Below are 27,932 nucleotides of genomic sequence, written 5' to 3' on the forward strand. Positions count from 1 at the left end.
GACAGAATATGGTAATTCCACAGTAAGGATCATTTCAGGCACTACCCTTACGAATTTAGAAGACACAATCCATTAAGTCACAAGTTGTATTTTTTAAATTGGAGATCTGGGTCTTACCAAGTAAAAGGGCTGTTACCAAGAAATATACAACAACTCTTTTGGCTGAAAGGCCATGTGCAGTACAATAATAGTCCTGAACAGGCAAATAATTTGAGGATTACTCAGCAAGGTTTAAGGAAAACCACATGGTTCTGGTAGCCACAATTATAAAATAATGTGCTACCGAGTTTTTAAAACCGAAGTCACATTTTTAAAAGCAATTAACAAGGCTTAGTGAACGGAACACAGAAACTTGCAGCCATAGATCACTTTTTAGGCAAGATACCTAAACAGGCATCTCAGCATTGTTGCATTACAGACGAATATATTTCCCCCTGACAATTCCAGGTTAGGTGAATTTTTTACACAGTAAAAAATAGAACTAAAAACGGAGCATATCCCATTACTTAACTTTGCTGATAAAATGCTTTGAAAACATTGCTTTGAGCTCTTGTATTCATGGCACTAAGCGTACTTTCAGGCACGAAATTACTACATTTTTCCTGCTTTAAGATTGACTTAGCTATTTATTTCTTTTTTTAAAGGGAAAAATAAATCAGTTTACCTACAATAGGACCGCATCTGTCAATCCAGAATGGCTTTGAAATCTTCATATAGTGGTGGTTCTGTCACTTCCTTCAGGAGCTGTACAGAAGCTTCTGGAATTTGCCGGAGCAACCGTATTTCACCTGAAAAGATGAATGCTAAAATCGCTGATCAGATAGACAAATCATTCCCAACAGGGTTATTGGGTGGTCCACAGGCTGTCTTTTAAAACGAGGGTGGCCATTTTTTGCCAATGCAATGCCTCTGGGCTGCATGGCACATTGGCACACCCCATCCCTGCACTCCCAAGGACATTTTGAAACTGCATGTGATGGGGAGCAGGTTTCCTAGCTGCTTGAAGCACCCCCCCCTGTGGTTTCCTGTTTTTGGAAGCAGTGCTGCCTCCCACAGTGGAGGGAGAGCAATAGTCATAACGGCTAGTACCCATCTCCTCCCCCATGAATTTGTCTAATCCTCTTTTAAAGCCAACCAAGTTGGAGAACATCACTGCCTCCTGGGGGAGAAAGTTTCGTAGTTTGACCATAAACTTGCCCATGTCTAATATACAGTGGTACCGCAAGTTACATACGCTTCAGGTTACAGACTCCGCTAACCCAGAAATATTACCTTGGCTTAAGAACTTTGCTTCAGGATGAGAACAGAAATCGCGCAGTGGCGGCGTGGCAGCAGCGGGAGGCCCGTTAGCTAAAGTGGTGCTTCAGGTTAAGAACAGTTTCAGGTTAAGTACAGACCTCCAGAACAAATTAAGTACTTCACCTGAGGTACCACTGTATATAAAAAGGAATTATATGGCTCAAATCTGCAACAAAGCTCTTTAAAAATAGTTCAATGCCCTCGAGAATCTCAAATATGTATAACAGATTAACTTTTATTGCAAGCACTATGCCAGTGACTATACAGATAAGATGCCCCAATCAGAGCAGTATCAGCTTGACATCATAAAATCCACATATCTTTAAGGCACTATAATTGCATCTATAAATATTTCAAATGACTTAACAAAAAAAAAAATTCCTTCCAGTAGCACCTTAAAGACCAACTAAGTTAGTTCTTGGTATGAGCTTTCGTGTGCATGCATACTTCTTCAGATACCACGCACACGAAAGCTCATACCAAGAACTAACTTAGTTGGTCTTTAAGGTGCTACTGGAAGGAATTTTTGTTTTTGTTTTGACTATGGCAGACCAACATGGCTACCTATCTGTAACTGGATCAAATGACTTAGAAGACATTAGGCTTCTTCAGAAAACTTGCAACTTAGTGCATTCAGCTTCACATTTTAATTTTTTTAAGGGGATGGGCATTTGGGGGTGGGGGTTGTGAAAGACTTTGGCAGTCCCACTCACCTTTGAACCCAATGTGTTTTGACTATACACGATTAATGCGCTATCCCCGGAACATAACGCCCGCCTATGTTGAGAGTCACCCGTTCTAGCATTTTCCTACCCATCGATATCCTAATTTCTCAAAAGCATCCGTAGTTATTCCCTACTCCCACCCCCGCATTGTCAAGAATAATGATAACAGAAACTAAATTAAAGAGTCACTTCAAGAATAAACTTAACAGTTTTTAGTTGGAAAGGAAAATTAAGAGACATGAACAGCATTTGCATGTCCTGGCATGAAGCGGAGAGGTACTTACATTGTTGGAGTGGTACAAGAAGACATTTGTATATAACTCTGTGATTTCCTAATTTCACACTGAAGGCACGATAGCAGAGCCATTGGACAGCTTTGTATGTAAGCGGCGCTGAACCACCAGCAGGAGAAAAAGGTATATCTAGGCATGAAGCAAGAAAGAATGACTTAAGCTTGTTTAGTGAAGAGATTTTATATTCTTTTTTTAATAATCAATTTTATTAAGTTTTCAATATATAATACAACAAAAACAAGCAGATTTAATATATTAAAAAAACACAATAAAAAGAGTAAGAAAAAAAAGAATAAAAAAGAGGGAAGGAAAAAGAAAACCAAACCAAACACACACACACACACAAATTATTCTGTCAACCTTCTATTTTAATCTTCAAAACTGATACCTGCCTCTGGTGAACAATGCCAATGTCTACCTGATCACTGCCATCCGCTCAGTGCCCATCTACTCCCCAGGGGTAGACTCCATCTTTCTCAGCCTCACACCTTAAGAAAAACTAAACTGTCTCTCACACACATCCCTTCTCCTCTTCAACATCTTCTTGCCCGCTCTACCACCCTCAAAAAGTAACTTGAATTTGAGGAAGACTTAATTGCAGCTATAATTCCTTAGATTCAATTGCTACCATCGTCGGTTAAAAGGACTGAGTGAAAGAGGCGCCAGGCAATTAAAATGTGTGTGTGTGTGAGGAAAAAGGACGTCATATCTGTCCTGCTGCCACCCAGATACTGTGGGGACTGTCGCCCGCATTGACCCTGGCCAGTGGCCACAATGGCTGGGGCAGATAGGACTTGCAGTCCAACAGTATCTGGAGGACACAGGTTGCGCAAAGGAAGTGGGGCAGCAAATGAAGCGCCTCCCTGCAGCCCAACCAAAACAGCAGCTTGTGAAAACAGGATGAAAGCGTTCAACTGGTCCGCCTTCAATGTCACACTTCTTGTGGGATGCAACATCAGTGTTGCAGTCAAGTGTAACATTTCCTGTTTGCCTAGAGGACTTCCTGTCTCGCCTGGTCTGGAGCATCCTCCACCTGCTGGTCTTGGAGCATCCTCCTCCATCTACCGACTAGGTAGATGGGCGTGACCCTGGCAGACCCTACAAAAGGGGCAGTCATGCAGCCATCTTCCCTTCTCTCTCTTGATGCTCTTTTGCTGTCTGCTGGATCTCAGCCAGCAGCACATGGGCTCATTCCCCATGTGGGATGAGCTCACACTTTCTTCTGTAGCTATAAGCTAATGCCTGCCTTCAGGGATCCAACTGTGAACTGAAGGTAAGTAAACTTCTTATTCTTAAAAGAAGACTATTGTGTCATTATTGTTTTTAAGAGGGAATTAAAGGGAAATTTACCAGCAAAATCCAATCTGGACAAGAAAAGACTAAAATGCTTAACAAGAGATTCTAACGAATCCACCAACTAGCTTCCTGTGATATACAGGTAATGTGCTCTGCCACTAACTCACTAGCCTGAGGAAGGATAATATTTAATCAATATATCCTCTCCTACTATCCACAACATTCTCAATTTTCTCCTATTACATTCTGCCCCCTGTGGCTATTTAGAGAGGGGTTTAAAAAAGAAAGAGAGAAGGATGCAACGTTCAGTGAGATGCTTAATGTCATGTCTAGTTTGGTCCTAAGCAAGAAACGTTAAGTCAGAAGAACGACTCCAGTAAGTAACTGTTCCCCAAGGGCTGCGGTTTTAGTACATTTATTTCACCTACCTGCATTTTTGGCTTTTAGCAGAGAGAAGCAACATGAGGCAGTGTCAGAGATTATCGTCAGGAAGAAACTGGGATTATTTCTAACTTGTTGGTTAAAAGGAAGCAGGAGGACACACGCATGAAACCTGGAATTAAAAAAGAAGCAGCTTTCAGTGGTTTAAAACCCACTTAAATATGCACAGGATCTCAGCTCTGTGAAGAATTATATTCCACCGAATTCAGCAGTAAAAGGAGTCTGCGTTTTGTAAGCAGGCTCTGTAAAGAATGAAAACAGGCAGATGTTTGAGAAAAAATACAGTGACACCTTGTTCAGCCTTATACAGCATATTTGTTTCTTTTCAAGAGACCTCCCCATGGTCTGGGGGGCTGTGTACACAAAATAAATTTAAAGCACCCGCCCGCAAGAATCCTGAGAACTGTAGTATTTTACCCCTCACAGAGCTGCAATTCTCAGCACCCAGGATTCTTTGGGAAAAACCACATGATTTAAATTTATAGCGTGCAGGCAGCCTGGAATCTCTGTCCCAGTCCTTGACAGCTGTTGCACGGAAGAGCAAAATGGCGCTGAGATTAAAAACCTAATCCAGGTGGTTTCCAGTGACACCCGAGCCGTTCCCATTTGGCCTTGACCAAAGTGTATGTTCTGTGCGATAAGAATGTGTTTGCCAGGGGCAGGGGAAACCCTTGCAGGAGGAAAGATGCTTACAAAGCCATTAAAAGATAATCAGAACTTCAGAAAGTGAAGACAGGAAGTCTAACACACAAGGACAAGGCTGAAAGAGAACAGGTCAAAGTCCTGGCAGAGTTCAGCTAGACATAATGCTCCAGAATATATTTTTTTTTAAATGTTAATGAATTACATGCTGAAGAGCATCGGGGAACAAAGGCTCGATTGTTGAGCAAGTGCAGCTACACACCCTTCGCTTTTGTTTCAGCTTAAGTGAATTTAAATCAGATGCTGATCTTCTGTATTATAGTGGTACCTTGGTTCTCAAACCTAATCCGTTCCGGAAGTCCGTTCCAAAATCAAGGCGTGCTTCCCCATAGAGAGTAATGCAAAACGGATTAATCTGTTCCAGTCTTTTAAAAACAACCCCTAGAACAGCAATTTAACATGAATTTTACCATCTAACAAGACCATTGATCCATAAAATGAAAGGAATAAATAATGTGCTGTACTATAAAATAAATAAAACTACTGTAGAAGATAAAAATATAAATATTTTTTTTTCTTAATTTCACTGATGATAGTCATTGTTTGAATGGGGGGCTTTTATCCATTTCTGCAGTCACACAATCAATCAATCAATCAATCAATCTTTCAATCAGTAGCTGAACTGGGTTCCACAGTCATAAAAACAAATTAACCGAAAAAGCCTCCGAAACAAAAAAACCGTAAAATAGCAAAAACAAAAGCACCAAATATAAGCTCCAAATATCACCTCAGAACACTGCAATCGGAAATGGAAGTCTTTAATTAAATGTCCTCCCCCCCCCCCCCGCAAATTAGCAGCGCAACAGGAAACACAGAAACAGAAGGCTTGAATTACAATGGGGGGGGGATGCAAGTTAGCTGCGCAACAGTAAAAACAGAAGCTCAGGATTCAAAACGGAGCATGTTTGGCTTCTGGAAAAAAGTTCAAAAACCAAAACACCCACTTCCGGTTTTGCAGCATTTGGGTTCCAGTTTGTTCGTGAACCAAGCTGTTTGAAAACCAAGGTACCACTGTAGTTTTAATCACTGAGCATCATCATCAATAATTTGGATATACTGTGATTTTAAAGATAAGAGCTAAAGGCAAGTGGATTGTTTAGAGGAACTTAGAACTGCATCGGCACTGAAATTATAACACTGCATGAAAACAGATGTTTTGCATTTTCTAGATCTGTAGAACAATCATCTGATGCTGAAACATTAAAACAGAGTCAAAGGTTCTGGGTGTTTTTAACATTGTGGTGGTGGGGAGATATATAAAAGCGGTTTAGAAACCCCAGTGCATGTGGACCTTTAAAATGACCAGTCACAGCACAACAAAAACATTGCATTTTCTTAACTCACAGCGCCTTCTAGTGGCATTGCATAGTATGAAGCTTTGAAAATCATCACACGTACCTGTAGGCTTGCAGAAGGAGGATCTTGAAGATATTAATACAGACAGTCCTGAGGCTATTGATCTAAATTTAGAGAGGAGAAATAATTAGGGTAAGGGGAGGAGAGAAAAAAAGTCACTGTCTATGGCTTAATTTTTAAAATATGCATAAAAATTAAATGGATTGCAGTATTTCACGCAGAAATCTAAAGGAACGGGAATTGCACCAGTGTCGGAAGGTTGAGAGTACGCTGCACATTTGGAAATGTTCGGTCTGAAAGGCTTCCCCCATGCGTCACAATTTTCTTACCTGTAAATCTAAAAATAAGCTGTGGCATTTCAGCTGCAGGACTACTAGCAGTTTATTTCTCATGCTGACACCGGCTTTGTTGCTCGAGTTGAAAGAGAGGCTCGACCTGATAGATGTGCAGGCGTAACTGCAATTGGGGAGCAAGGAGATGCAGGGGTGATAAAGGGAAGAAGAGGCAGAAGTTATGTAGCTTTCTGATGCAAGCAGGTTAGATTTCTCCTGCTACAGGGATGGTCTGAAGTTGGCCTGCTTAATTTCTCTTTTTGTTGACTGCTATACAGTCTCAGGGACGCGGGTGGCGCTGTGGGTTACACCACAGAGCCTAGGACTTGCCGATCAGAAGGTCGGCGGTTCGAATCCCCGCGACGGCGTGAGCTCCCGTTGCTCGGTCCCTGCTCCTGCCAACCTAGCAGTTTGAAAGCACATCAAAGTGCAAGTAGATAAATAGGTACTGCTCCAGCGGGAAGGTAAACGGTGTTTCTGTGCACTGCTCAGGTTTGCCAGCAGAGGCTTAGTCATGCTGGCCACATGACCCGGAAGCTGTACGCCGGCTCCCTCGGCCAATAAAACGAGATGAGCGCCGCAACCCCAGAGTCGGCCACGACTGGACCTAATGGTTAGGGGTCCTTTACCTATACAGTCTCGAGAGACATGCATTTCTGTTATGCAACATGCAGAGAAATATGGATGCCTTCTATTCTGTCAAGCCTTCAAAACTCCACAATCACAGGCGTGCCAAAAAAATAAAACAAAAAAGCAGCAGAACTTTAATGATATTACAGCATTGTTTAAAATACTGCTGCTGGCTTGGAGTAAGAACACAAAAAGTCACCTGCTTTACAAATGCACATTTGGGAAAGAAATATCTAATGCTCTTTAAAAAATCAAACCGCAAATCAGCAACCATTTCCCAACTGGTATAATCAAAAGGGAAGTTTAACCACAAATAATGTATGCTTGCCAACTGAAGAGGCAATACAATTACTTCCAGCCCAACCAACTGGGCCTGGTAAGTTTGTCATTCAGGGTGGTGCAATTCAGGGTAAAAAATAATACGAGGCTGGAAACTTGTTGGAAGGTCACAAGAATGGATCCCAATTCTTTCATTACAGCCCCACCCACCCCACTGATCTCCACAACCTGTGTCCACCGGTCTAAGTGAAGTTAGCCCCCAATGGCTAATCAACTAAAATAATTTAATCAACTGTAATTGATTAGTCTACACTGATTACAGTATGCTGTCCTAACATGGTAGTAAATATTATTCTCATTTACCTGGAGTAATCACAATAAACTTCAAGGGTCTGTGTATCAATTAACAATCCACACCATGGGATTACAGTGCGAGCTGGTAACTGTTTGAACGCTGAACATCCCGGGATATCTTTATCAACTGGAAAATTCACTACTGTCTTTCCTGGGTTTATAACAAAGCCATATTCTGGAACGCCCGTGGCCAGAGTCCTAAATTAATGAGAATGTGTGGTTAGAAATGTTATTTACACAGTTGCATTTGTACACTGTCTCCCGCAGTCTTGCTTTTGTTCTATGACAGAACATGGCTGGGGTTTTTTAATAGCAAAAATAAGCTGTAAATAATTTTAAGTGGATTATTAAGTTTGCCCTCTTGCCAGCCTCATTACAATTGTTCATTTTAAGCAGGGCTGTGTGCCAAAGTATTAGAACTTCCGGACCTATTTCCCTATGCTTTATAAATGATGCCAGTTCATAGGCATGGGGAGAAGGAAGGAGTTACTCAGGGCAAGACCCATATTCAGAAGCCGGGGAGGCAGCTGAGATGTCAACAGGCACAATGAACATACTTCTTCAAACAAGTCTTCACAAGCCTAAAATCACACGGACAAAGCCAAGGTTCTCTGGAAATGGAGAAATGAACACCACATTCACTGCTTTATTTGCACCTTTATGGAACAGGAGCATATGCATACAAGGTCAACTCATCACTAAGAATACGAAAGAGAAAGAGCAGAACAAGGGCAGATTTCTTGCCATTCCTTTGTGCAAAGAAGGAGACACAACTGATCAAACCTCCATATTTTAGACCATACCTTAGAAATGCCTTTGCTTCTGTCAAATGAGGCGTGGCAAGCAAAAAGTCATCTGTCAATCGCATCAGCACCCTGAAATGTGAATTTTAAAAACGTGTTAAAACAGGCCTGCGTCGCCAAAATAAAAATTTACACTGCGTTAAATAAGTGTTGCTTTTATTACCAGAATTATTATTGAATCCATTTGGGGAAATGAGTTTGTGGCGTTCCAATTTAAGAGCTATTCGGCATTGGAACAGGCACCCACAAGAGGAATCTCATTTCAACGGAAGTTTTTAAGCAGAGGTTGGACTGCAAGGGGTTGGACTAGATGGCCCTACAATTCTATGGTTCTCTGTATAAGCAGATATGCTTATTAATTAGTTATTGGGCACAGAACATGCACCTAGAAGAACATTTTACATTTTTATGAGCGCTTAAAGCAGGACAATGCAGGGGATGCTTGTCTCAACACACACACACACCGGACCTCCTTTCCCATAAAGTCAATCTGAGGATGGCTGGAGATAATGATTACTGATAATGAATGATGTGTACACTGCTTCTTGGCAATAGCATCAAAGCAGTTTGTGAAGCACCACATACATTACCAAAACGCAACTAAAAATGCTTAAATATAAATTCCAAATCATAAAATATAGAGTAAGAGCATACTTTTAATTTTCTTAAAAAGAGGAGAAATCGGGGTACAGTTGTACCTTGGAAGTCGAACGGAGCCCGTTCCGGAAGTCAGTTCGGCTTCCAAAACGTTCGAAAACCAAATCGCAGCTTCTGATTGGCTGCAGGAAGCTCCTGCAACCAACCGGAAGCCCCGTCCGACGTTTGGGTTCCAAAAGAACGCTCAGAAACTGGAACAATCACTTCCGGGTTTGCGGCGTTCGGGAGCCAAAAGGTTTGAGTTTCAGGTACGACTGTAGTTCTACTTGGCAGTTTTCTGAGGACTTGGTGCTGCTCATGTCTGACGTAAAACAAGTTCACGTTTCCTATAACGGGTGAAAAACGTTCACCACTGGGCAACCAAGTGTCAGGGGCTGGACTGAGGAGGAATCGCACACCCCCCTTCTCCTTAACCTTCCTGAGAACAGGAGGACAGTATAGATTTAGAATAGTGGTTGACAGATGGACATAGTTCAGAGGCTGCAGAGGGGGAAAGCTGGGAAATATTGGGAGAGGAACAGTAGGAAGAAGAAGCACCAGGGGAGAGAAAGCTGACAAGTGTTTTTGGAGAGCATTCCTGGCCCACCCCCCTCCGAGGACTAGGAGGGCATTGAGGGTAGTAGAACAGAAAGCTCAGATCAGCTGGCGCAGGGATAACGTAGGATAAGGGAGACAGAGGGCGTCGGGCTTTACTCAGAGCAACGCCATTTTCTAGAGAGAGACCTTTGTCTTTCGGTGTGATTACGGAATAAACTAATTGGTAAGATCTCTTCTGGCACCGTGGGAGAGATGTTGTTGTTGTTGTTTAGTTGTTTAGTTGTGTCCGACTCTTTGTGACCCCATGGACCAGAGCACGCCAGGCACTCCTGCCTTCCAGTGCCTCCCTCAGTTTGGTCAAACTCATGCTGGTAGCTTCGACAACACTATCCAACCATCTCATCCTCTGTCGTCCCCTTCTCCTTGTGCCCTCCATCTTTCCCAACATCAGGGTCTTTTCCAGGGAGTCTTCTCTTCTCATGAGGTGGCTAAAGTATTGGAGCCTCAGCTTCAGGATCTGTCCTTCCAGGGAGCACTCAGGGCTGATTTCCTTAAGAATGGATCAGTTTGATCTTCTTGCAGTCCATGGGACTCTCAAGAGTCTCCTCCTGCACCATAATTCAAAAGCATAGGGACGGATAGGATTCCCCAAAGCCTGACACCAAGTCACTACAGGTCACAATCTTTGTGGACTGCTGGTCCAAGGAAATCTACATCAGATTCCCAAACACTTCCAAAGAATTGCAGTTCCCCGTGTTGCTTGCTAGTTTATACTCAAAACCTTGGCACAGACCGTTTCCACATTTTTACCCACTTGCTTCGTCATGCCCTTTCCATCCTTGTTGGTCTTCCCTGGTAGAAGCTTGAACAACTGGTGCAGAATCTCTATGAACCTTTTTTGAGAACACAGGAGTTGGGGGGGGGACAACTATTATATAGCAGGTAGCGGAATATTACCATACCCATCTCTCTGCACGCCACGCAACAACTTGTCCTCCATGTCTCCATAGCACAGGTTGCATAGCAGAGTTGACAAGATGCAGCCCTGGGGGATTCCACAGCGCTGGGCATAGTACCTGGCAAGTATCAGGGAACAAAAATTTGCCATCACAAATGCTGAAAGCTGACGGCAGGCACGAATGAGATGTTCGTTGCTGCCAGAACGTGGCCAGTCTACGTTTGCATTTCTAATGCAATTCTTAAAAAATGATGCAATACATTTTTTAATACAAGGGTGGACTCCATGATTCTTGGCTGGGGCCTCAACCGACCTTATGAATGGCCTCATCAGCTGACAATTCTCAGCATCTTACTCAGTACAGGGAACCAGGCAGTGGCGCCAGCCCTGTGGAATGCCCTCCCATCAGATGTCAAGGAAATAAACAACTATCTGATTTTAGCAGACATCTGACAGGCAGCCCTGTTTAGGGAGGTTTTGTATGTTTGATGATTTATCGTGTTTTAAATATTCTGTTGGGAGCTGCCCAGAGTGGCTGGGGAAAAATAAATTATCATCATCATCATCATTATTAAATACCAGGGTATGCTGGCTCAGGAGCCCACCAAACCCTGCAAACAAGGACACCCCTGTGACACCCTCCCCACAAGCAACAGCAAGGCAGATTCCCTGCTGCACCTCCAGGCTTGTAACTGATATCACGTATATTGGGACATTCTCCCTGGGCTCTGGGGAGGCTCTCCTTGTGAGCCAGGAGGACTCTCTAGGGTGTTCCCAATATACACAATTTTGGTTACAAGCCCGGAGGTGTAGAACAAAATCTCCACGTAAACTTGGGAGTTGCCTGTATTTCAGAAACCAAGTGGAGGCATGGGTGGAAGATCGCATTTGAAATATGGTCCCCCATGTTAAAACGAAACAAAAACACACTGCAATAAAAGACACACAGAGAGAACATTCTGGATTCTCTCTCTGTTAAGGTAAAGGTAAAGGGACCCCTGACCCTTAGGTCCAGTCGTGGCCGACTCTGGGGTTGCAGCGCTCATCTTGCTTTATTGCCGAGGGAGCTGGCGTACAGCTTCCGGGTCATGTGGCCAGCATGACTAAGCTGCTTGTGGCAAACCAGAGCAGCACATGGAAACACCGTTTACCTTCCCGCTGGAGCGGTACCTATTTATCTACTTGCACTTTGATGTGCTTTCGAACTGCTAGGTTGGCAGGAGCAGGGACTGAGCAACAGGAGCTCAGCCCATCACGGGGATTCAAACCACCGACCTTCTGATCGGCAAGTCCTAGGCTCTGTGGTTTAACCCACAGCGCCACCCACGTCCCGTCTCTCTCTGTTACTAGCTAGTAATTCTCAAGCCCTAGGGCCCTTGTGGACTCCAGGAGAGAAATGACAACCAAAATGGCATTGCTCAAATAGGAGTCCTCAGTCTGGATAGACTGGGCAGGACACACGCTTCGTGTGTACGAGGTCCCCTGTTCCCAGAATCTTCTGTTAGGTGTCTCTCTGGCACTGGCACTAGGAAAGCTCACACCCAAAGGTTATGCCAGTCACATAGTGAAGAACTAGACAGGTCCACAGATCAATGGTTCATCACATACAAAAATGAAAAAGTATCCCGCATATTCTGAGGCTGCTCTCAAAGTGATGCCAGTCACTTCTGTACTTCTCAGCTGTATGAATTTACAATAAAAATACACTTTGCAGAGTCTTATGAAATGCTACATCAGTCTGCATTCAACACGGCACTGAAATGAAAGCATTCAGAGAGAGAGAAGAAGGGGCATTCAGACAAGACTTTGATCTTTCCTCCTTGTCAGCTTTGATCACTTACATAACTCTACCCTTCAAACACGGAGTCAGCGCTGTGTATATTGGCGATAGCTTATTTGTCTAGCACATGCCGCCTGCACCCTCAGATATTCATCCAAGAGCTTTAGAATTTTCCAGCAAATTCCAAAATATTCATGGCTCTTTTGTGCCCAAAGTCAATAGTTTTAGCAAAAATAACGTTATCAACCAAATGGCAAATCCATCATATGCTTCTACAAATACTTCACAGAATCCCTTGTGTCTGAGCAACATATTTGTTAGTCCGACAACAGTCTAACAGACTCAGCAGAGGTCTCCATAAAGGAAGGGATCTGAAAGGAGTCAGGGTCAGCCCTGAAAAAAACGGTTGCAGGTTAACAAAGCAAGCAGTTGTACTCCTTTATTGAGAGTGAACCATCCCCTGTACTGATGAGACGCTCTCTTGAGGGCCACCTTGGAGCCACGGTAGTTCTTTGGACCCAACACAGACAAAGTGTAGACCACCCTGGCTTGGGGAAGAGATATGAGGCCTGGAACTAGTTTTGAATGGCAGCCGTCAACCCTGGAACATATGAAGTGATAAGAGGAGTGGGCCTGATCGTGTGAAGGGTGCTTAAAACCAACAACAACACGTCATTGGACGACTGTAGTCCACCTATAGAAGTCAGACTCTCATGAGAACAGGAAATACACAAAGGGAAAATGATCTTCTTGAACCCAAACTGGTCTTTGAAGAGACCGACGTCCACCTGATCAATGCAAAGAAACAGCCAACATGGCTTATCATAATTATGAAAGCAGGGGGAGTCAATTCATTTTGCTGAAAAGATTCTGGCAAACACTTGATTGTTCTTGCAAAATTAATGGATGCCGATTTAAATGAATGCAATTCCCCTTTGGGCACTCAGCTAAACCCATTCCATTAGCTTCTCCATTCTGAAAGCCTCCCATTATTATTTTTTAAGCTTTAAAAGAAATGGATACAGACTAATGCTTAAGACTCCTCTGAAAGATTGGATTTGGAACAACATTCTTGATTCAGCTTCCAGAGGGATATTAATTATTTTGGCTGCAGCAAATTAAAGAGTATTGTAGCAAATTTATTATGGCACAATCTTCTGAATAAGCCGACAAAAGCTCATGCTTTAAAAAAAATTAAGTCTTTAAAGAACTACAAGACTCTTCGTTGCTTTTATTCTGAATTCAGAAATTACCTCAGCCAACTGGCAGCATTCAGAAGCAATGCTGGCCAAAAACTATAATTTGGTAAAGTAGTCTGTGAACTCAGCTTAAAAACCATGGAAATAAACCAGGTAAATAAACCATGGTTTTAGGGTTGCGCCTGAAGCAGTCCTCACACTCCCCCCCCCACCAAGAAAACTAAAAATCAGGAAGATAAGGGCTGCTTTTGGTTTACCATTCATGGTTTGCTGGGGAGAAGAAATCATGAGCTGTTTGCCATCAGGCTAATATATTTTGGTACCTGAAAAGTTTATGTAACCAGAGACTTTACCTCTTCTCAATTTTCAGAATGCTATGGTGGATCAACTGCAAGAAGAACTCATAGAGACTGGATTTGTTTTCCCTCAAAGAGACACCCTGAAAAAAGAAAAAGCAAAAGTAGACGTTTGAACTTTGTATGCTTTGGCTTATGATATTTGGCCTAATATTAACATGTTAACACCTATGCCTGCTCTGAGGTCAGGTGTGCTTGTATATCATGCTCAGAGTAAACACCTAAGAGCTAAATGCTAGCGAAGCTGGCACAATACGAACAGAAGACCCAGTTGTAAAATGTTAAGCTTAGCAATGAAGGAGTTCCCTCAAACAAGGATGTCTGTCAGCACCATCTACTGGCGGGAAGTGGCAAAGACATGCACTCAAACCGGGAAACTAAAGGGCTAAATTGAGAAGTCACAGAGTGGAATGGATGCAGCAAATTAGTGTGGTATTTGATGATGCTATTCAAAAGGAGAAACATGTGTGGCTCAGTATAGCTGAGCAAACTAAGGCGCCATACAATTTTCCCTTGGGTATATTTTAAACACTTGTTAGAGCTTTACAAAATCCCCTCTTTTAAAGCTGCTAACATTGTCCGTTTCAGAATTCTCCCTTGTGCACCAAGATATGGAAAGCTCAGACTGCAGGATCGTGATAAGAGGGATTAAAATATTAAAAGTGAAAACGGCACAATGCAAGATGTGGGCAACCTCTAAACAGGAACGCAAATACTAGCGTCAGCCCCAAATGAATAAATTGTCTTGAAGTTAATCTCACCTTCAGAAATGGTAAAATGCAGTGGCTAATAGTACAAACCTATGCATGTTTACTCAGAGGTAAATCCTACTGGATGCAGTGGGTTTAGGATTGCAGCCTAACTGAAGGAGTTATGACTCAGGCAGTCTACTGCTCAAATCTTGCCTCTGCCATGAATTTACTGGCTGTCATGAACTCAGCAGGTATTAAAAGAAACTATGGTTTATTGAACAACTATGGTTTACTGTGAGCCTAAGTGAGCCTTGGGATTGCATGCTTCCCTCGCCCCACATGTTTGCCGCTGGCAAAGCTACATTTTAGCATGTCACCCAAACTTTAAACTGGGGTCTACCCACACCATAGTTAAGATTTACTACGGTTTGACAAGTTCAGACGACATGGCAAGAGGCAGTTAGTCAAAAAAATGAAGAAGTGTATGCGTGTGTGTGTAAGAGAGAGCGAGACAACCAATTGCAAGGTTTGCCTACAGCTTGGGACACACCAATGGGGCAGCCTTAGGAAATCCTCTTTCAATCTCAGCCTCCCTAGTTAAAGGGAATGGTACATAGAAGCTTACCTGTTCAACTATTACTGCATTCCGCAGTGAGGTGCTCTCTTGAAGATGACACAGAAACTGTTTCATATCAGGCTTAAACTCACTGGAAACAGATACCTGCAAACAACATCCAGACTGAGACATTTTTGATTTTTGAGTTGACCTCCAGCACAGTAAAAATGTCAGGGTTAACAATTATGAGGAGCTGGATTGAGAGAAAAGAATGTGGAAGGGGGCAGGCAGAAGACCACTCTACTTCCTGGCATCCCCCACCCAGCTTCTCCCAAGGGTTTGGGCAAGGGCTGCCCCACAGTTCTCCCAGGAGCTGCTGGCATGTGCTCCTCAGCCCGTACTTCCGCCCTTCTTTTCTGTGGTAATCAATAAATAAGAACCACGAAGCTCCTGGTGCACTCAGAAGAAACATTACAATTTTAAAGTCCTGGACTATTCAGCAGATATGCATTTCCATGGTGTAAAATAAACGCAGAACCCTTGAAAAGCTAGGGCACAGCCTCTCTGTCACCAACGATACCACCTGATGCCAGGCTACTTCAAAATCAAGGCAGAGGTTAGCCCAGGAGCAGTCTCAAACGCAGGCACTGCCACCTAGCTAAGAACAGCTGAATTCACTTCTGGAACAGTGATATGGCTAAAGTATTTTGAACAGGGCTCTATAAACCTGCTTGCTCGCGGATTTTGCACGCCCAGCACAAGGATCCTCTTCCAGGTCTGACTTTTGCAGGAGCACGATGCTGAGGTCTTCTATATCCTGCAAAAGCTCAGCATGAGGGAAGGGCCTCTGCCTTTCTCCATAGAGAACTTGGGAGAGGAAAAGTCCTGCTGCTGAACTTGGGTACGAGGCATCAGTGAGGTTCCATTGGAACCTCTTGCAAAACCCTGGAGCAAGCGAGAGGAAGCACCCAAATTAGGAGTGACCACTTTTCGTTAGCAGGCAGGACATTTCAAAATGTGTTGCTTCCCGGCCTTAAGGATGGTATTCGTTGGCTAGCCTATCCATGGAATATTTACGAAGACGTTACAGAGTTCCCACGGTTGTTGTACTTATCAGAGAACAGAAAATGTGGGTGAGAGAAAGAAAAAAGATCCGCCCTACATGTCTCCTGTAGCATATTCTCTTAAGTCCATTTCTGGTCCTCATGATCACTGCATAGCGGCGTATGTTGTAACGGGTCTCTCTCTCCAGAGCAAGGACTCGTGAAATGACTTCTATCAGTTTATTATGGGGAATGGTATCGTAAGCCCCTGTGACATCAGCCTGAAAGAGAGCGAAGTGGGGGGTGGGGAGAAGAAATTCCATTATTTTAAACTTTCAACCGTGCATCAGATATCACACAAAGCAAAGAAATTGCAACGGGAGGGCATTTGCTAATCGGTACAGATGTATTCTGCAAAGGACAATGACAACATCAGCAATAATGCTTTTACAAAAGGACAGGCCACTGCCCCGAGGAGCTTACAGACTAAACTTCAGTGCAGGGAAAGGGAACAGAGGGAGGAAGAAAAGACAGGGATGAGGGTAACAGAGGACAAACCTATATTCTGCTCAGTAACACATGCTTAGCTTCAACAGGAGATGTGGACTGTAGATTTCAGGAGGGTTTTAATGGAAATTTCAACGAACCAGGGGTGAGCAGCGGAGAGGCAAGAACCCTGGAACTGGAGTGGGGGATGGATACCTGTAAAACTTTCAAATCCTTGGCTGGAATCTGCACAGAACAGAGAAATTTGCTGGGTTCTGCAAAGGCTCCTTGCTGCTGCAGTTTCTCTCTAAACTTTGCTTCGTACATCTTGCAGATGGAGGACTCGCAGATGAGAGAAAGCATGCGTGTGTGCATGAGAGACAATGTGAGTGTGTCCGTGTACAAGAGATAATGTGTGTTGAAGAGTGGATAAGACTATATATGCCAATCAACAGCAGCCTTTTTGGGATTGGCATGTTTCCGCACACCAAAAACCTTCTGTAACGTGACTGGTCTCCGCTGACTCAAGTTAACAACCCCTGAATCAACCTTAGTTCTGCACAGGGCAAAACTTGGAAGCCGAGTGTGAATTCTATCCCAACCCAAGTGTGAAACCAACTCCAGTTTAAAACTGTCCTTTCTTGAGATATTACAGAGCCCTATCCTTCCCTACAAAAAGGGATGCGGGTGGCGCTGTGGGTTAAACCACAGAGCCTAGGACTTGCTGATCAGAAGGTCAGCAGTTCGAATCCCCGCAATGGGGTGAGCTCCCGTTGCTCGGTCCCTGCTCCTGCCAACCTAGCAGTTCAGAAGCACATCAAAGTGCAAGTAGATAAGTAGGTACCGCTCCGGTGGGAAGGTAAACGGTGTTTCCGTGCGCTGCTCTGGTTCACCAGAAGCAGCTTAGTCATGCTGGCCACATGACCCAGAAGCTGTACGCCGGCTCCCTCGGCCAATAAAGCGAGATGAGCGCCACAACCCCAGAGTCGGCCACGACTGGACCTAATGGTCAGGGGTCCCTTTACCTTATCCTTCCCTACAGGTGTGATTACCTGGAGTGAAGAGAAAGAAGCAAACAGCTCGACGCCAGCAGCGTTACGAAACTGAGCAACTGGGGCCACAGACTCCGACTTATGAAATATTCCTGATTCCCAGTGCATGTTTATTCAGACCTACATGCCATTGGGTTCAACAGAGCTTGGTCACAGTACTGCAGCCTTAAACAAAGAAAAATCCTCGGTTCTGTCCACTTTCAAGAAATGGAAAACATCCAGGCCCAATGGAGACACTAAGCGTTACCTTCACAAAGTAGAATCTCGGCATTTCTGAGTTTGACTCCAAAACCTTCAAAACAAACTTCTTCCATATTGCGTAAGTATCATCTTTTCCAAACACAGAAGAGCCAAGCCAGATGGGGTTCTTGGTGCTTTCATAACTAAGGACACTAAATAAGTTTTTAAGTTGTTTGTTGAAGTAGTGAACCTAGGAGAAAATTAAAGAGAGAGAGAAATTAGGGGGGCATTAGTGTTTCACAAAGGACAAAGCATTCTCATGCATGTCCAAGTTGACTGATCTCTTGGAAAAGAAAGGAACTAGCAGAGGGAGAAAATGAAGAGTTCTTGGAAAGGACGCATGCTGCATTTAAGAAGGATGTAGGAATAGGATTTAGCCATGTTTAGGGACGTTTCTAATGACTGATGTTTTAATGTATTTTTACTCTCTTGTTGGAAGCCGTCCAAATATTATTATTATTTGGGGATGGGATTCAAAAGAGGGCTACAAAGATGATAAAGACAACACTTGCTCATTGAATGAACTTCACACTAAAAAGGACCCCTGACCATTAGGTCCAGTCGTGGCCGACTCTGGAGTTGCGGCGCTCATCTCGCTTTATTGGCCGAGGGAGCCGGCGTACAGCTTCCGGGTCATGTGGCCAGCATGACTAAGCCGCTTCTGGCAAACCAGAGCAGCGCACAGAAACGCCGTTTACCTTTCCGCTGGAGCAGTACCCATTTATCTACTTGCACTTTGACGTGCTTTCGAACTGCTAGGTTGGCAGGAGCAGGTACTGAGCAACGGGAGCTCACCCCATCATGGGGATTCGAACCGCCAACCTTCTAACTGGCAAGTCCTAGGCTCTGTGGTTTAAGCCACAGCGCCACCCGCATCCCAACTTCACACTATGCAACTGTAAAATAAGAACCTTTTGGTCTCTGCTCTTTCTACAGAATGCTCCAGCTCCTACAACGTCATTCAGGCTGACCACGGGACGCAGGCCATGTGCTTTGGGGATGAACCGGAGTTTCGATGCCAAGGGGACACACTTTTTCTGCTGCAGAATTTCAATCTCCTCCTTTGATAAGGCACGAAGCTGCACTTTGGCCAGATGACTTCTAAAGTGGAAAGGAACATTATTCTTTTACAACAGACTACGAAGCAGATCACAAAATTCCCCTCGAGTTTTGCTTCCGTACAATCAGTGCTATTTTGCTAGAAAAAGAGGTGCCGGAACTCACCGTGAGCGCCGCCATTGCTCTCCTACAATAGTAATGGCACCCATTTGAGAGGTGCCAGAACTGAGTTCTGGTGAGTTCTGGCTTGGGGGGGGGGGAAGCCCTGTATGAAATACTCTGTTGAGAACAGAGCCTGCCATCTGAGTATTCTTTGAAGTGGGTCATTTAGAACAGATTCTTTCAACCAACTGGAAATTGGGAAGATGTGTGTCTTTGCTTGTCTTGGTAGCACAGCAAGCCATGTGGTCTAATGTTAATACAGTGGTAATTCTGGTTAAGAACTTAATTCGTTCCGGAGGTCTGTTCTTAACCTGAAACTGTTCTTAACCTGAGGTGCCACTTTAGCTAATGGGGCCTCCCACTGCCGCCGCCGTGTGATTTCTGTTCTCATCCTGAGGTAAATTTCTTAAGGTACTACTTCCAGGTTAGCGGAGTCTGTAACTTGAAGCGTTTGTAACCCAAGGTACCACTGTACAGTGGACCCTCCTGATACGAACTTAATTCATTCCGGGGGTCCGTGTGCAACCTGAAAAGTCCACAACGAGAGGGGCTGCTTCTGCGCTTGCTGCGTTTGCAACCCGAAAGTTACGTTACCCAAAGGTAACATAACCCAAGGTACCACTGTATAGAGGAGAGAGGGAGGGGCAGGACTATCCAGGACATCTGGATTTCCACTTTGTCTTCGTGAACAATGCTAGGACATAAATCTCATCAGAGAAACTTTGAAGCTCAGGAGGATCAATTTTAAAAAAAAAACAATGGCTCTGTGTGTGTAGGACATGGTCTTGCAATTCAATGGCCCAATGTGCCAGGGGGCATGTCCCCATCTGCGCTTTCAGAGGGTCTTGGAAGGTGCTGTGTGGGTTGGGTGTGTTCCCAATGTACACACTAGAGCACGTCACACAAGTGGGATCCTGGCTCAACCACAATCCTCATGTGGAGAAGCTGTGTAGGGTGCGCTTGCTTGCACACCTGCGCATCAGTACGAACTTTAGAGACCTTTGCAGTATCTCAGTATTTGTGGATGATAGCACACCCATTTTGCACATCAGGGGCAGGAATAGCCTGTGACACTTCACACATATGCTCTCAACCTTTTTGGTTCATCTGACCTTCCCCACCCCCTCAAAACGGCAACACTCAAATCAGTGAGCTACATTTGAAAGGTTCAGAGTCCTAGACCTTGTCTGCACGACATGTTTAAAGCAGTATCATACTGCTTTGGGCAGATTTGAGGGTAAACCATATACAGCACGGGTCTGCCCTTGTGGCTCGTTGGAAGTTGAAACTGCATCACATGTACTATTACGTTGTCGTCTTTATGAGGATATACGTTTGACTTTTATTACACCTGTTGTGCAAAAGTCCAGGAAAGAATCGGAATACCATAGTTTAAAACTACTGCTAGAGGACAAGAATCCCAAGACTACATTAAATGTAGCTAAATTCTGTGTGTCTGCAATCAATCGCAGGAAGCAAGTGGCATCCCATAATGACCAAACTCCTAAATGTTAATTACAGGGGGCACGCTAATAATTAATTTTATTTTTTTATATTTAAATCTTTGTTATATTCATATTGTCCCTTGTATTTCTGATATGTTTTTATGATTTATGATATTGTGTGTGTTGACGCTGGTCTGTGACCGTATTAATAAATTCATTCATTCATTCATACTGCTTTTAACAGTTGTTTATAATAATAATATAATAATAATTTATTATTTATACCCCACCCATCTGGCTGGGTTTCCCCAGCACTCTGGGTGGCTCCCAACCAAATATTAAAATCACAATACAGCATTAAACATTAAAAAACTTCCCATAATTATGTTGAATATGTAGTTTAACAGTGCAGAGAGTTGTTAGGAGACCGCTTAGCCTACCTTGCAGAGAGGGACTGACTTTTTAACCACTCTGGGAACTGTATCCCTGTGAGGGAAATAGGGATCTCTGAACAACTCCCAGCACCCTTAACAAACTACACTTCCCAGGATTCTCTGGGGGAAGCCATGATGGATTAAAGTGGCATAATATAATTAAATGTGCAGTGCAAATGGGACCCTTTTCAAATGGCATCTTCCCAGAGGAAGGTATGGGAGACTGTACAAAGGGAGCACACATTCCCCACCCCCCTCGCGCAGGATACGAATTACGGCGCTTCAAGTAATAAATACCTAATGCCAATCCTCTGCAACTTCCTCCAAACAGCCTTTCTGAAGTAAAAAAGCATGTTCTTTTGAAACATAGTCTCCGTGATATAGAAGAAAGATCGCAGCAGTTCTGCAACGAAGGAGTTCATCAGCCAGTACAGGAATTTGGACATCAGACCTTCACGGAAACGGTGTTCGGAGGCAGGAACGAAATGCCTGAGGTCTATAAGCAGAATTGCAGGTTTATTCACAATTAAGTCTAGAAAGAGCTTTCTAAAAAAAGTCACCACCACGAACCAAAGTACAGGCTACCATTTTACAAAGATGGGTTCCTCCCAAGTGAAAACACACAGCTGAAAACCCCCACGGACATTTCTGCTGCGGCTACATTATGAGACAGGAATGGCAAGATCTGTCCCCTCTCATACGCACACTTGGCCATGTAGTAGGAATGCCAATTTCTTCCCTTGAAAGCACAGGATCTGGCAAGGGTGGTGGCGCAGACTTGTCTTCTGGGCCATGACACCATTTGAGTATCACACACAAAAAATCACACCACTCGGGCAAGCTTATTGAAATATTTACGGGCTAGTAAATTCACCAATGATCACTGCAGATGGAGACAGCAGCCACAAAATTAAAAGATGCCTGCTTCTTGGGAGAAAAGCAATGACAAACCTAGACAGCATCTTAAAAAGTAGAGACATCACCTTGCCGACAAAGGTCCGTATAGTTAAAGCCATGGTTTTCCCAGTAGTGATGTATGGAAGTGAGAGCTGGACCATAAAGAAGGCTGATTGCTGAAGTATTGATGCTTTTGAATTATGGTGCTGGAGGAGACTCTTGAGAGTCCCATGGACTGCAAGAAGATCAAACCTTTCCATTCTGAAGGAAATCAGCCTTGAGTGCTCACTGGAAGGACAGATCGTGAAGCTGAGGCTCCAATACTTTGGACACCTCATGAGAAGAGAAGACTCCCTGGAAAAGACCCTGATGTTGGGAAAGATGGAGGGCACAAAGAGAAGGGGACGACAGAGGACGAGATGGTTGGATAGTGTTTTCGAGGTTACCAGCATGAGTTTGACCAAACTGCGGGAGGCAGTGGAAGACAGAAGTGCCTGGCGTGCTCTGGTCCATGGGGTCACGAAGAGTCGGAAACGACTAAACAGCAACAACAAATTCCGCAGACTTATTTACAAGGCTGAAATCTGTCAGAGAATACCAGCATCCTATTCTGAGTAATTCTGGTTACAGTGGTGCCTCGCAAGACGAAATTAATTCGTTCCGCAAGTCTTTTCGTCTTGCGAGTTTTTCGTCTTGCGAAGCACGGTTTCCCATAGGAATGCATTAAAAATCAATTAATGCGTTCCTATGGAAACCGCCTTCAGACCAGGTCCGGGGACAGTCTGTCCCCCGACCTCTTCTGAAGGCCAGCGGGGGGCGAAAGTCTTTGCTTCCCCCCGCCTGCCTTCCCGGGAGAGCGGAGAAGCAGCGCTGCCTTCCCGCTCTCCCGGGAAGGCAGGCAGGGGGGAGCAAAGACTTTTGCCCCCCGCCAGCCTTCAGAAGAGGTCCAGGACCTCTTCCGAAGGCGGGCGGGGGGGCAAAAGTCTTTGTCCCCCCTGCCTGCCTAACCGGGGGCTTTTAAATCGCCCCGGGACTGTCCGGGGCAATTTAAAAGCGCCCGGACGGCTTTTGAAGGCAGGCGGGGGGGAGCAAAGACTTTTGCCCCCCGCCAGCCTTCAGAAGAGGTCCAGGACCTCTTCTGAAGGCTGGCGGGGGGCAAAAGTCTTTGCTCCCCCCTGCCTGCCTTCCCGGGAGAGCGGAAAACGCAGTGCTGCCTTCCCGCTCTCCCGGGAAGGCAGGCAGGGGGGACAAAGACTTTTGTCCCCCGCCCGCCTTCGGAAGAGGTCCAGGACCCCCTAACCGGGGGCTTTTAAAAGTCTTTGCTCCCCCCGCCTGCCTTCAAAAGCCGTCCGGGATAGCGGGAAGCGCTTCCCTGCTATCCCGGACCGCTTTTAAAATGCTGGCGGTGGGGAGCAAAGCCTTTCGCCCCCGCCAGCCTTCCTGGACCTCTTCTGAAGTCCGGAGGGGGGGGAAAAGGCTTTGCTCCCCACCGCCAGCATTTAAAAGAGGTCCCCGGAGATTTCCCTATGGGCTTTCGTCTTGCGAAGCAAGCCCATAGGGAAAATCGTCTAGCGAAGCATCACAAAAACCGAAAAACCCTTTCATCTTGTGGGTTTTTCGTCTTGCGAGGCATTCGTCTTGCGGGGCACCACTGTATAGCTGGGCTTGCTATAGGAGTGCCATCACTATTTCCCCCCACTCCCAAATCTGGAACGCCTTGCCCTTAGAAATTCAGACTGCAGACACTCTGACAGCAAGTATTCTTGCTGGCTGGCTTTCAGATGGCAAGTATAAATAACCCTGTTCTCCCAGGCACTCTCAAAAAAACACTCTTTTGTTTTACAGTGCTGCCTGGCTAGACGAAAAGAATTCGTTCTGCAATTCTCTTCGTCTAGTGGTTTTTTCGTCTTGCGAAGCAAGCCCATTCACAGCTTAGCGGATTAGCGCTACAGCTGTCTAGCGGCTTCTAGCGATCAGCTGTTAAGCGGCTTATCAGCGGAACAGCTGATAAGCGGCTTAGCAGCTTAGGAAAAGGGCGAAAAAACCGGGAAAAAACCGCGGGGGGGCGCAAGATTTTTTTCGTCTTGCGAAGCAACCCCATAGGGAAATTCGTTTTGCGAAGCGCCTCCAAAACGGAAAACCCTTTCGTCTAGCGGGTTTTCCGTCTTGCGAGGCGTTCGTCTTGCGGGGCACCACTGTATTATTCTCAAGCAGCTGCTCTATTGCTTGTATTCATTAACTGGGTTGTTTTAAATCACAGAAGTGTAGAGTTGGAAGGGACCACGAGGGTCATCTAGTCCAGCCCCCTGAAATGCAGGAGTCTTTGGCCCAACGTGGGGCTCGAACCCAGAACCCTGAAATTAAGAGTCTTATGCTCTACTGACTGAGCTATCCAAACCAGGATGCATGGTTAAACTCTCTGCTCGCTAACCACAAGCTGAACCCAAGCTCTGTCACATTTTTTTGGGATTGTTTCCCAAAAGAATCCTCAACACTGGGAAGATACGACTGATTTCCAGCTTTGTATACTTTTTGCGGCCTAGCTAGCTTTGAGAACAATGGTTTGGTGGCCTTTTGACAGAGCCTACTTCACTGGGCTCAAGCCTAGCAAAACATGTGTAACTTGGACAGGAAGGGATATCTCATGGGTTATTTTAGTTCTACTCATCACTTTTTCCCAAAAGGACATCCCACAAAATGCATCTGAATAAAACAGCATCATCAACGTAGATCTCTCAGATAATGTAATTGTGCTGGGACGCAATGGATGGTTGCCCAACACATTACACTCCTAAGTTACCAACTTCATTTACACACTTTGTGTATTATTGTAGTGATAGCCAGCACTGAGTCCTTCCAGATGGTGATGGACTACAACTCCCATCAAATCCCTGGCCGTTGGCCATGCTTTCTGGGGCTGATGGGGGCTATATTCTAACACCACACAGTAGAGATCATTATGTAGGTCAGGGACGTTCAACTCCCAATAGACTGCGATCTACTCACACAATTAAAAAAACTGGCACTGTGATCTATCCAAAGTTGTTCAGCTTTTTTTATGAAGCCAAAGTTCTGGAGATTTTTTAGGAAAGGCAAAGTTGGGTCGCCCCCCCCCCGCTTTTTTGTAAGGAGATCTTTGAGGGGCCAGAAATCAGCCAGGATCTACCAGGAACATCCCGCGATCTACCAGTAGATCACAATCTACCTATTGGACATGCCTGAGGTAGGTTATCCCTGCAGGACTGCATTTCGCACTAGGTTGGAAATTATCCTGCTATGTTGACATGAAGAAGGACAGTCTAAAAATAAAGCCACTTTCAGGAGATGCTGCTTTCATTTTAATAACCAAAGTCCATACCTTTGGTCAGACGAAGCCAAGCGCAATCGTTGACTCTCATTTTCCACATCAGCTCCCGTAACGAAAACGTAGAAAACTTCCCCAGAGAGATAAACTGCTTTACATTCTTGTAGAAGCGGCATTTGTTATGGTTAGAACCCCAGAGTCCAGCAGGGACCACTCTCTCCAGACAGCCCCTCACAAAAGTGTACACTTGCCAGTGGCTGCTATGTTGCTTAAGGAAAACTGTGACGTCAGAACTGGGGGAGACTTGGGGAGCTCGCATTTCAGTTCCTTTTTGATGCAACTCAGCTTTTTCAAAGCTTCTACAGGAAGCACCTGAGAATGGACCCAAAACACCCGATATCCTTCTGGGGAAATTTTCTGTGGCGTTTGTCTGCCATGTCCTTGGCAATCTTTGACCCTCTCGACAGATGTTTTGCTCGCAACTCCGTCGTCCTGTGCCAATTTTGTCCAACTCCCAAATGGGACAATTATTTCTTAACACTGTTAGGTAAGGACACTTTGTGTGGTTCTGCAACAGTTCCTGGAAGACGCCTCTCATCTGCCAGTAGCGTTTTGGAAGTCGCTTCTTCTTCCTATCGTAACCTGGAAGACTTGATTCACCTGGCTGCTTTGGAATCTTGCTGTTCAAAAATATGGCTTCCACAAGCCGCCACCCGCCTGCCGGATAGCCCTTTAAGCGGTTCAGCACAAATGATTTAGGTAGACGCTCTTTCAACTGCCGGCAAGAATACAAGAGGGAGCGTCTTTCAATCTGCACGGCAAGAGCAGAAATCCTATCAGAAAACTCCTGAGCTGGCTTGGATGTTCTTAGGCCTCTGTCTGTCGCAGCAGCATTCACAAGCTTTACTGAGCAATAATCAGAAATGCTAGGTTCTACCTTTGGCACCCAAGTGCGAGGTTTTGTTTTGGTACTAGATCCACACAGCGTTTTGCTCTCCATACTTCGTGCAGGACCACATGAAAAAAGCTCTGAATTATCAGGAGCTGTGCAATCCAAGGTTTGTGCTCCATGTTCACTTCTCTGAGCAACAGGCTTCACAAAAACTACCTGCTCCTCTGAAATTGGACTTACACACCCTCTAGATGCATCCCCACCACCATCCAGAATTATTTGTTTTCTGCGTTCAGTGGGAACGGGGTTTCTTGTTTCTTCTCCCAGGCCCTCGTCCGTTTGCGTGGTTTTCTTCCTCTTAGCGCTAATTTCATAACAGTCCTTCCATTTCCTTTTACGAGGAGGTGCTGTTAAACATAGGCAGCGTTTGGGGCTTGGCTGGTCCTCTAGGTAGTCACTGGACCTTGTAACCAGTTCATTCACTGTAGGACTCAGCCTGGCAGCTCTCCGAACCTTCAAAGGCTGCTGGGAGTCACCGCCTACAGCTTCTTGTGATCTGCGCCATCTCTGCTTCCTAGAGTTCCATTTCCCCCAGTTTGCCTTGGCAAGGTATTTCCCACAAGGCCGAAGCCTTCCTCGCAGGTAGCTAGATAAGACACTGGGTGCCGGCCTGGGATATCTCTGCCTGAAGAACGCAGGAGAGGTTTTTGCGCTTCTTAAAGCAAGTTCGTAGATGGGTTGGCCGCAAATTTGGTAACAGCAACTCGGAGGAACAAGTATGAAGAGAGAACAGTGTTCCAGGATGTACATCATGACATCATCTCCAACTCTGCTGAGGACTATTTCCCAGAGAACACTTTGGCGAATGGTTTCTGTTGTGCTATTATGCTGGTAGCTGCAGATATTTGGCATGCAGGGCAAATGGCGGTCATTCTCATTCAAAAGTCCGTAGCCAAACGCCAGGACATTCTTTTTCTTCTTTTCACAGATTCTCTGAACGACTCTTGCCACGACATCCTCCTGACTGGAAACCTGCAATGCAGCAAAAAAAAAAAGCAACATTTTCATTAGCAGGTGCCTGAAAGAGCCAAACAAACTGGGTATTACTGTGTGGTAAAAGCTCTGGTTTTCCCAGTAGTGATGTATGGAAGTGAAAGCTGGACTATAAAGAAGGCTGACTGCCGAAGAATTGATGCTTTTGAATTATGGTGCTGGAGGAGACTCTTGAGAGTCCCATGGACTGCAAGAAGATCAAACCTCTCCATTCTGAAGGAAATCAGCCCTGAGTGCTCACTGGAAGGACAGATCCTGAAGCTGAGGCTCCAATACTTTGGCCACCTCATGAGAAGAGAAGACTCCCTGGGAAAGACCCTGATGTTGGGAAAGATGGAGGGCACAAGGAGAAGGGAACGACAGAGGACGAGATGGTTGGACAGTGTTCTCGAAGCTACCAGCATGAGTTTGACAAAACTGTAGGAGGCATTGGAAGACAGGAGTGCCTGGCGTGCTCTGGTCCATGGGGTCACGAAGAGTCGGACACGACTAAACGACTAAACAACAACAACAACAGTTCCGCAAGAGAAAACAGCCCCCCCCAATGCCGCCGACATGGCCATAGCTAACTGCGACTTCTGAGCATGTGAATTTGCCTCCGAAGAGAGACCTCTTGTAGA

The 27,932-nt window shown here is 44.9% G+C and overlaps 1 protein-coding gene across 10 annotated transcripts in view; it reads right to left on the reverse strand.

The window, feature by feature from the left end:
- TERT (telomerase reverse transcriptase) overlaps positions 1-27,932 on the reverse strand; it is a gene marked incomplete at its 5' end in the record, with an annotated part of 59,672 nt that overhangs the window by 29,477 nt on the left and 2,263 nt on the right. For 6 of the 10 annotated variants that reach the window (XR_014170732.1, XR_014170733.1, XR_014170735.1 and 3 more), the window contains 15 exons: positions 665-788; positions 2,309-2,446; positions 4,042-4,166; positions 6,155-6,216; positions 6,442-6,568; positions 7,717-7,905; positions 8,511-8,582; positions 10,667-10,780; positions 13,995-14,080; positions 15,315-15,410; positions 16,408-16,569; positions 18,074-18,256; positions 18,978-19,167; positions 21,464-21,662; positions 25,422-27,291. Coding sequence is in view for 5 of the 10 variants with exons in the window: in XM_081920014.1 (XP_081776140.1) it covers positions 685-788; positions 2,309-2,446; positions 4,042-4,166; positions 6,155-6,216; positions 6,442-6,568; positions 7,717-7,905; positions 8,511-8,582; positions 10,667-10,780; positions 13,995-14,080; positions 15,315-15,410; positions 16,408-16,569; positions 18,074-18,256; positions 18,978-19,167; positions 21,464-21,662; positions 25,422-27,291 (3,717 nt within the window). The remainder of the gene's footprint in view (positions 1-664; positions 789-2,308; positions 2,447-4,041; positions 4,167-6,154; positions 6,217-6,441; positions 6,569-7,716; positions 7,906-8,510; positions 8,583-10,666; positions 10,781-13,994; positions 14,081-15,314; positions 15,411-16,407; positions 16,570-18,073; positions 18,257-18,977; positions 19,168-21,463; positions 21,663-25,421; positions 27,292-27,932) is intronic. The other 4 variants (XR_014170731.1, XR_014170734.1, XM_081920016.1 and 1 more) reach the window with 1 other exon arrangement.

Source organism: Podarcis melisellensis, assembly GCF_964234715.1.
Source record: "Podarcis melisellensis genome assembly, chromosome: 7".
Lineage (NCBI taxonomy): Eukaryota > Metazoa > Chordata > Lepidosauria > Squamata > Lacertidae > Podarcis > Podarcis melisellensis.